Source organism: Trichoplusia ni, assembly GCF_003590095.1.
Source record: "Trichoplusia ni isolate ovarian cell line Hi5 chromosome 13 unlocalized genomic scaffold, tn1 tig00001525_group12, whole genome shotgun sequence".
NCBI lineage: Eukaryota > Metazoa > Arthropoda > Insecta > Lepidoptera > Noctuidae > Trichoplusia > Trichoplusia ni.
The window spans coordinates 20,107-30,246 of NW_020799706.1; the positions used below are offsets into that span (position 1 = coordinate 20,107).

Sequence of the window (10,140 nt, forward strand, 5' to 3'; positions counted from 1 at the left end):
TCCAAGCGGCGACTGAGATGTCCTAAACGCACAGCGACGGATTCGCGCTATTTAGAAAGAGAGAGCAATATTTCAAGAATGCATGCGTCAATTTTACGCAGACTATCTTTCTAGGGTTAATCATTATTGAATGCGTAATGTCGAAGGTGTATCTAAATCACATGACGCTCAGCTTGTCTGTAAACATTATCTAGACCATATTACCGCGTGTCAAGTCGAACTCAAGTAAGAGTAGGTACTAACTGCAGCTCCGTGCACACTACTAATGTACTATCATACCTAACGGAATACGAAATGTTGCAAGGCGTAAGTAGCAGTGAGTGTTCGGTCCCGTACTGAATTTCCAATTTTTCTAAAAAACCTAGGAGAATACGAGTAGTATCCAATTTAGCTTTAATTCATTGACTATTGTAGGTAAATCGCGGCATTGTGGCCCTGCCTGAATTTTAACTACATTACAGTTTCGCTGTTTTAAAATTAACGAGAATTGCAAAAAGCCCGACATATTTTGATAAACATATTAATACGGTTTTGCTTTGTTGCTTCACGAATACACAAGGCGCACTTCGTTGGATTTATTAACAAGTCGTTAGGGTCACCGTACAATGGTGAGGTTGTCTTGGTACTATCGTTTTGTATTTCCCAATACCTACTGATACATAATAAGACTTACAGTAATAGGAGATAATAGCAATAAAAGATGCAATGACATTGATAGAACGTTTTATATTATAAAAACAAAACTATCAAACATTGAGTGCACACGGCTATGTACAGACATTACGTACTATTTACTTATAAATGTACTTGTATTACAGGATGCGCACACGAAAAGAAACATCCATAATAGTCAGTACAAAGTAATGTTAGTGTGATATCCCTAACCACACAAACAGTTCCGTACTAAGCAATAAATAATACTGATTATGTTAATATAGGTACATAGAACACATTTATATTTACAACACCTAAATACATCATGTTTCAATTGGCATTCAATAGTTCAAAATAGTTGTCTAAAACATACGCGAGGATATCGTTTTAATTTGTTATAAACAAATAACAAAGTAGGTACTGCTTATTTTATCGTTAGTATTTGTGAGTAACAAAATAAAACAATAGGTTATTTAGTTGGATTCGGCACAAAGAGCTTCGGTGTCAGAATTGTTGTAATAATAATGTATACACAAGTACACAGCGAATGTGGGACACGGACATGACGCACGAGACGCCGCGCGAGCTCCCGCCGCCGCGGCGTCGCAGCGGGTCGCGAGTCGCGCGGCTTTACTCACGCGGGTGCGGCCTTCTGAGACATGTATGAATATGCTAACATTTATATGTTAACCTACAACATCTTCGGTATTAATCGTGTCTTATTATTTGTAAAAAAAAACGCTTTTATTTTAGGTTTCCCATTTCTGGTAACTTTATTTAACACGCCAATGTTTTATTGACTGTTGGATGAACAGTCAATAAAACATTGGCGTGTTAAAGTAATTTACTCTAAATCAAGTCAGTTCTGGATTTTTGTCATTATGTGATGGTTGAAATTATATTGATGTGTTTTGCATGTCATGTATCTATTTTAAGTCAGCCGATGACTTACCTGCAGGGGTTATTACTTAGTAAACGACTATAATATGTACAAATCGTCATCTTAACATACACTATATTTTGCGGCAGCCAACTAGCTCAGGTAGCAGGTCAATTAACAGCCCAGCTCTTTACTAAACAGCTGCACGTGAGGGGTGACGCTTGCAACCAAATAAATATCAACTACGGAGATAAAGTCACATCAATAATAAATTTACTGGTCTATTGTCAGACAATTCCTTAGGTTGGGACCGTGTCCATAAAAGAAGCGAATTTAATAAATATCGCGCTTTATTTTACAAAATATAGCCGTTTAGTAAAAAGTCTAGGCTGTTCATTTAACAGCAGATAAAGCTAGTTAGCTGCAACATATACATCAACTGATAGTCTAGCTGAGCCGGTGGCGCCACACCGCTGTGGCTCGGTACGGGAGCGACCTGCAGAGCTGGCAGGACAGTGTCAGTAACACGTAACCTAGGAGAGTTATGTACAGTGACGCGTGACGCTATGGAGAGGGCCTTACAATGTACTATGAACAGTGAGATCGGTGTGTTTCGCTCGGCCGAGGCGACTATTTCTTCTTGGGTTTCTTGGGGTTGCGCGAGCGGCTCTTGGCCTTGCAGAGCGGGCAGATGGGCGCGTTGCGGTGGATCTGCTGGTGACACGACAGACACGACTTCATGGGCGGCGGCTGCTGCCTGCCACAGGAGAATACAACAAACGTAGCTAGTTTCATTATAGATTTAAAATAATAACGTGCAAGACCATAGATTCGTAATTTCTAGATATTTATGATCCAATATTCGCCATCAGCCTAGCCTTTTCCCAACTCTGTTGGGATCGGCTACCAACCAACGGCTTACGATCCAATCCAATATTAGTCTTGATTAAAACTATAATGGCATTGTGCAAAGTAATTGACCAATTGCTTACAAGCATTGACGTTTTAAGATAAATTATTATAAGATTGTTTACCTTTTTAAGTACCTAAACCAATGGAGTGTAGGTTATATTGTAGGTCAATGGACATGAACCAGTGGATTTAAATCATAATATTGGATAAAAAAAAATACAATAAAAAATAAAAATACGGGTGGGGTGGCCGGATGCAGGGAGTCGGAAAAGGGTGAGAGGAAAGAGAACCAAAAATAAAACATAATCGAACCTCAGCGAGACCGTAATGAAATCTTGGTCGAGTGCAGACCTGAACGCGGGCGGCGGCGGCGGCGGCTTGCGCGGCGCGGCGGGGAAGGCGCCAGCGAGCGCGGCGGCCCGGCGGGGGCGCCGCCCGCCAGCGCGCCCGGGAAGCGGCTGCAACACAACAACACGCTCAGTACCAGGGGCCGGCCGTCCAGCGGCCAGCGTCCAGCGCGCGGCGACACGTACTCGGCCGTGACGGGGCTGCCCTCCTCCTCGTGCAGGTCGGGCAGCCGCTCCAGCCCCAGGCACTGCCGCCGCAGCAGGTCCACCTCGCTCTTCAGCGGCCGGTAGTCCTCGTGCAGCCGCGATGCGTTGGACAGCTTGCGCGTCATGCTCTCTTCGGTCTGCTTGATCACCGTCTCCATCTGAAAAGTGGCGGGCTTTTGTGAGACGCCAAACTTGTTCAAATAAATGAAGAATACAAACTTAAAAAAAAAACACAAAGCGAGCTCCTTTTTATGACGCTTTGATTAGGTTCACTTGTATGTTTGTTAGTAACTGACTCCTTTGGACTTGATGTTAAACCACTTCGAACAATCAAATTTCATTCAAATTTTGTTCATTTATTTAAGACAAAACAAATTATTTGAACTAAAAAAATGATTAAAAGCATAATTGTAAAATTTGAAACAATAATAGTCACTAGCCATAAACAACACAGTAATGAAACTACAATATAATTTCTGGGCCCACTTTAAATGCAAATAAACACAGCCACGGAATAGCTAGCCATCAACGAGTGGCAGTAAAAACAAACAGTTGTACATGTTACAATTGTGAGCCAACAATAGCTCCTCCTAACTAAACAAACAGCTGGCGAGCGGCATTTGCCACTGGACCATATTAATAGCTCTCAAATCTCAATATTTGTGTTTCTCATACATTCCAGTATTTAATATTAGTCATAGTTTTTTACCTTTGTGGTTGAGTACCTACCTAAACTATCAAACAAAACAAATATATATTGTCCCTTCTATTACTTTATGACACATGTAAAATAATGTAGATCTCTGACTTAAATTTTTCTAGTAATAATACCTCTATTATATATTCTTTATTACATCATCTAATGTATAAAATTCTCATGTCACAGTGAAAGTAAATGAAGTCCTCTAAAAGGGTTTGACCGATTCTCAAGATTTTTTTTGTGCATATTGGGTAATCAGACATTTATTTTTCATCCCCCTAAATGATAAGGGGGTCCACCCCAATTTTTTTGCCCCACAAAAAACACAATTCCTTAAATTTTCAACCCTCTATGATCAACACCTATTTTTGTATGGCTAAACAATGATTGCTGGGTCAGCTGGTACACTCATATGTATACACTTGCTCTAAGTTCTCATTAATTTAGATTTGTTTTGTTTTTGATCATGATGCTTACAGCATTGATGTCAGCATGTATCTGGCGCAGTTCCTCAACGTGGCTCATCTTCTCCTGCTGCAGGAGCTCCATCTCTCGTTTGTACTGCGCCAGGCAGCGCCCCTCCTGGTCTCCACTGCGCACCTCATTCAGAATGCTACGCTTTAACCTCTCCAGGGTTATTGTTTTATTTCTGAAATATATTATAGATGTTTCATAACAAAATGACAATTAGTAGTTGCTGTGGAAGCATAATTCAGCTTCAATATTCAAAGTAGCTCTCTTGAGTTAGATGTTCATTTTTTTTCCAGTTCTTTTACTAAGTCAATTCTATGTAAATTTAATACAAAAAGGATTATTGTGATAATCATGTTGATGTAAATTTATAACCGTAATATATGCAGTACAAAAATAATAAAGATACATTAGATAAGTAAATTATTAAATTAATAATTAAAATAAACATAAGTAATAATGTACAATAAAAAATAAAGAAAAGTAAAAATGTTTGTATCTAAGAACATTTTGGTAAAAGAATGCTAAAAGTTAGTGCTTCGAAAAGTCAACAAATGAATTGCGTTTTGCACATAGATATTATAATATAGTAAATAAAGTCTAAATGGTAGTAGCTGCATCGAACTCATAGCAGACATAAATAAAAATATTATCATAGCTCATACTTATACTGTTTATTGATCGAGTCCACAGGTGCAGGGGCATTATGTCTAAATCAACATTACAAACTTACCGAATTTCTTTCATGGCTTCCAACTTATGATATATTTCACGTTCGTTTTCAGCGGTCATTTCTTATACACTTGGCTGTAAAATTATTGTCTTTCGCTATAAAATAAATGAAAATACACTCGCAATACCTTCGGACTCGCCGCCAGCGGTACTTGAACTAGTGATGTGCTTACCCCTTAGTAGTTAGTACTATTGAAGATTATTGACTATTGAGCGACATCTAAAGGCAGTGAAATTTTTAATCTTATTGAAAAATCAAGATTTTCTACGATGTGAACACCGCGGTACCACCAACTATAAAATATTTACTTGTTTTATTAAGCTTTGTACCAAACAATTCAAAAATTGCAAAGAGACTTTAAGAATAATACGAATTACTAAAGGAAACTAGACAAAGACCTTTTTTATGAAAAAAATCTCCTAATTTAGTTTTATTTTTGAATTATTGACCCACATTATTTAAAAATATTTAAATAAATCATAATAATTAGTCCCGTGGTTATCGACAAATTAAAATTTCTTCTTGGGAGAGTATTAACGTTCATGCGAACAGGTCACGACGTCAAAAATTAATTACCAGGGTGTACTAACAAATATAATTTATAATTTGATTTCAGTATGTGAGTGTCGCTCTATTAAAGTGTCCCACACATTTTAAGGAGCTGCGTTATGAACTAATAATGTGAAACAATCTTTATATGTGTGGATCATAAAGATAAAGATAATTTATTTGTATAAAGATAAAGATCATATTGATTTTGTACTAAATTGTAACAATAATTTAATGATAATAAAATTATGAATCATGAATTCAGAACTCCAGATCATGAAAGCCATGTAAACTTCTGGTAATTAACAAACCGTCGTTTTGAAAAGTATATAGATCGCATTAGTATATTTTTACGATTTAAATATACATTTTCCTATGTCAATTGAGTAAGTTTTAATATTTATGTACCCAATTTTATATATATTTACTAAAGCTAAACTAAACTAAAACGTCTCAGAGCAGTGTTTTTGGAATTAGTATTCAATTGAATTACAAGTATATACTCTTTAGTATTCGGCTCCTGCCTAAACATAAATAAAAAAAAATACTGAAAGTAAAATGGCCGCCTTGACCATTGATAGCGGCTTGCTGTCAAAATAGTGGAATCATTTTAAGACAACGCGTACGCATTTGCTTGTGTAGAAACAATCTTCATGCATGATTTTAATTTGCAGACCGAATGAATTTTTTAAATTACACCTTAGTGAGTCAAATATTAATTGGCGGAGGTCATTTACACCTTTGCAATTGGCTTCGTGTCGTGCCCACTAAACTCGTATTTGACTCTGTTTACTTGTGAGAATGAGTGAAGAAGGTAGCGAAGATTCACCTCCACGGCCCAAGCGGAAGATCAAGAAAGTGATGGTGCTGTCATCGGATCAAGCTCGGACAGCGACGAAAGCGTCGCAGTGGCGGCGACACGTAGAAAGAGATTGAGGGTGACTGACCAAACCATAACACGTTATAAATGAATCGTGCGTCTCAAATATTATAATGGAGGTGCATTTCAGGTGCTAAGCGATGAGGGTAGCGACAGCAGCGGTAGCTCCGTGGTGGGCGCGGGGGCGCGTCGTCGCCGCGCTCTACCCAAGCTGCGGGACTCCGAGGCGGACAGCGACACGTCCGGCTGGGCCACCGACCACTCGGACGCTCCCAAGGCCGTCACCTCGGCTGCTAAGCCTAATTCAGGCTTTGCCTCGGACAGTTCTGAAGGCAATTCAGACAAATGCTCAATTTGCCTGTTACGTTTCACTACTCAAGAAGTAGGAACTCCACAGAGTTGTGAACACATATTTTGCTTGGATTGTATCACTGAGTGGTCAAAGAATGTTAATACTTGTCCAGTAGACAGAATGACTTTGATTTTATTGTAGTAAGAGCTTGTGCAGGCGGACGAGTGTTGCGCACAGAACCAGTTAAAAATGCTGGAGCGCAAGACCCTCTGTTGAATTGCTTGTTATTGAAGACCCAACCATTTGTGAGGTAATATTTTTTGTGTATTTGATAGCTACAGCTAGAACTAAATTGCGTTTATAAAACTATGTACATCATAAAAGCGCACTTTTCATGCGTGTATATATATTTCAGGTGTGTGGTAGCACAGAACATGAAGAAACCATGCTGGCTATGTGATGGATGTGACCTTGGCTACCACATGCCAGTGTCTTACTCCACCCCTCTCAGAGGTATGTAGTAGGGCGGACTTAGACTGATGATGATATTTATTATGAATAATCATTCAAATGTATGATTGCCTTAATGTAAACCCCTGCATTCTTATGTTTCAGGTACCAATTGATCAGTGGTTATGTCCAAATTGTGACAATCTGCTGTCAGATGTTGACTACTTATTTTCAGGCTACACAGGTGTGAACATGGATGTACCACTTTCATCTAGGAGTGCATCAATTAGAGAAAGTAGGAGCACTAGATCATCTAGGTCTTACAGTGTTGTGGACGAGCCTTCTACATCTACAGGACGGAGAGGAAGTCACCAAAATTCTAATGACGTACCCACCACCTCTAGTGGTTTGAGAACAAATAGTGCTAGTACAAGAACAACTTCCACTAGACGTAAAACATCGGCTCATACAAATCGCAGAAGGCCAAAGCGAAGAAGAACCAAAACAGTAATTATTGAGTATGAAGTGCAAGAAGATGGGAAAATACCCGTCACAAAGAGGGTTAAAAGGAAGTTCAAAAAGAGGAGGGTGAGTAGAGTATCAGTAATGTGTCTGGGCATGGGTGTATGGGCAGAGTGTCTGACGCGGCGGTGTGTGCAGCAGGCGCCCCGCACGGCGGCGCGGCGCTCGCACGTGCGCGCCAGCGTGCGCGCGCAGCTGGCGGCGGCGGGCCACGCGGCGGCGGCGCCGGGGCCCGCGCCCGCGCCGCTGGCCCTGCAGCGGCAGCGCGCCGGCATCCCGTCGCTGTCGCTGTTCGGCAGCGCGCAGCAGCTGGACTACTTCTCCGACGACGACGAGCGCGGCGGCTCCGAGAGCGCCAGCACGGCCGTGGCCGCGCGCCCCACCTCCAGCATCCTCAGCGCGTATCGACAGGTATCCATTGCTCACTACGTGTGCTATTATTGTATGAGTATGATCTTACTGATGTTGTATTTTTCACTTGTAGGCAAGGAGAAAAATGATATCCGTGCCGTCTCCCCCTCATGCGTCCTCCGCGCCAGACGTGCTCTCCTCTATCCTCGAAAGTCAAACATTGCTTCATTCTAAAAAGTCCATTGTGTCCATTTCGGTAGACGGAAGTGTAAATATTAAATTAGAAACTCGCGAAAAGACCAAAATACCAATGAAGGAATCTGAAGAATTGAATCGTCAGGAAAAGCTAGACATGTCCAAGGGAGAGGATGCTGTGAAAAAAGTACCATCTTACCCCGGACAATCACGAGGCGGTAGGGGCTGGGGCGGCGGCTACACCGGAAATTACCACCGAGAACAAGGAACAAATAACTTGAACAACCGGGGTGGCAACTACGATAATAACTATAGTGGCAGTAACTACCAGAATCGCCAGAGCAACGCGTTCCAACATAATAACAACGGGCGTCGAGACGATGTTGATACCTACAATAATTACTCCAGAAGACCGCACCAGTATCCGCCTGGAGATGATTTAAACTTCGACCGAAACCGAAGACAATCATCCGAGCAGAACCGACCAATGAACAACCAGACACACAACAATAGGCACAACGAGCAGGGCCGGTACAGCCTGGCGCCGGCGTGGCAGCCCTACGTGCCGCCGCCGGTAACCCACAGGAACGAACCGCCGCCACCGCAACACAGACACTCGTTTGGAGGGTTTGAAAATCCTCTTGATATGAGAATGGGACAATTGCCGAGACAAAATTCGGCGAGCAACAACTTTGAGACTCATAGTGGAATACAATCTCATCAGACACATCCACCGGCGAAGCCTCAACAGCAACCGTATAGGCCGCTGCCAGAACCTCCCATGTTTAAATTTGATAAAGCAGCAGAAGTAGAGAACAAGTCCGAAGACGAGAAGAGTGATTCCGGACTAGTGATAGATACTGAAAAGTACGACCCCACGGAGCCCACCAACGACGATGACAGCGGCGAGGACGAAGGTCGCGCGGCCGCGGGCAGCCTGGCGCGGAGCTCGCGCCGGGCATCCGGCCGCCCGGCGTCCTGACCGCGCGGGCGGCCCGCGAGCCCAGCGTCCTGACCGCGCGGGAGGCCCGCGAGCCCGGCGTCCTGCCCGCGCGGGCGGCCGGCGAGCCCGGCGTCCTGACCGCGCTGGCGGCCCGCGAGCCTGGCGTCCTGACCGCGCTGGCGGCCCGCGAGCCGGCGTCCTGACCGCGCTGGCGGCCCGCGAGCCCGGCGTGCCGCCCGCCGTGCTGGACTGCGCCGTGCGCCAGGTGCTGGCCGAGCACCGCGACCTGCTGGCGCCGCCGCCCGCCCCAGCGCCAGTGACGACGACTCCGAGGGCGACTGCCCCAACTTCTCCATATACTCCGCTACCAGCGTGCACATAGCCAACAGCGCTCCGGACTTGCCGCCGGAGGCTCCGCGCGTCGTCCACGAAGATAATCTTGAAGACCTTGTGCAGGAGGATGACGATGTGCCCGAAGAACCTGCCGTCCGAACTGATATTACTCCTGCGCCAGTTAAATATTCCACCGACACTATTCAGAAAAAAAATCAGAAGAAGAGTTAAAAGAAAAAGTGTCTAAAAGATGCCCCATCACTACCAATCCACGTAACCCAATAAAAATTAAACTTAATACACCTTCGTTGATCAAAAGGCAAGTTAGTTTATACGACGAGGAAGAGCAAAAGAAGAAGAAGACGAAGCTGAAGTCAATGAGGCGACCGAGCCCGAACCTGAGCCTAAAGTCGAGCCCGAGTCTGCGCCTGCGCCTGCGCCAGAGACCTCGCTTGTCGAGGCCGCCGCGGATAAATTAAAACCTAGCCAACAGGAAGCGCAACAAACTGAACTGCTGCCAGAACATGGAAAAGCGCTTGCTGAAGTGTCTCAAGATAAAAAGATTGAAAGTAAGGGACTTAATTCTACAGAGTCAGGTGATGTGCTGTCCGATGATAAAGCCGAAAAAGATGACAGGGAAAACATCAGTACAACACCTGATATTGACGAAGAACCCACTACGCCAACTAAGAAAGTAGCCGCCAGGGTAGAAGACAAATTA

At 43.3% G+C, this 10,140-nt stretch overlaps 1 protein-coding gene and 1 pseudogene across 1 annotated transcript; one reads left to right on the forward strand and one right to left on the reverse strand.

Annotated features, from left to right (window-relative positions):
• Positions 1 to 706: 706 nt before the first annotated feature.
• LOC113506379 (zinc finger C4H2 domain-containing protein-like) lies at positions 707 to 5,070 on the reverse strand. The gene is given in 6 exon segments (XM_026889226.1): positions 707 to 2,291; positions 2,759 to 2,864; positions 2,867 to 2,904; positions 2,980 to 3,158; positions 4,178 to 4,349; positions 4,905 to 5,070. Coding segments are annotated over 6 exon segments (681 nt in total). The 5' UTR covers positions 4,964 to 5,070; the 3' UTR covers positions 707 to 2,164.
• Positions 5,071 to 6,132: 1,062 nt separating this feature from the next.
• LOC113506380 lies at positions 6,133 to 9,125 on the forward strand (annotated as a pseudogene).
• The last annotated feature ends 1,015 nt before the right edge of the window (positions 9,126 to 10,140 follow it).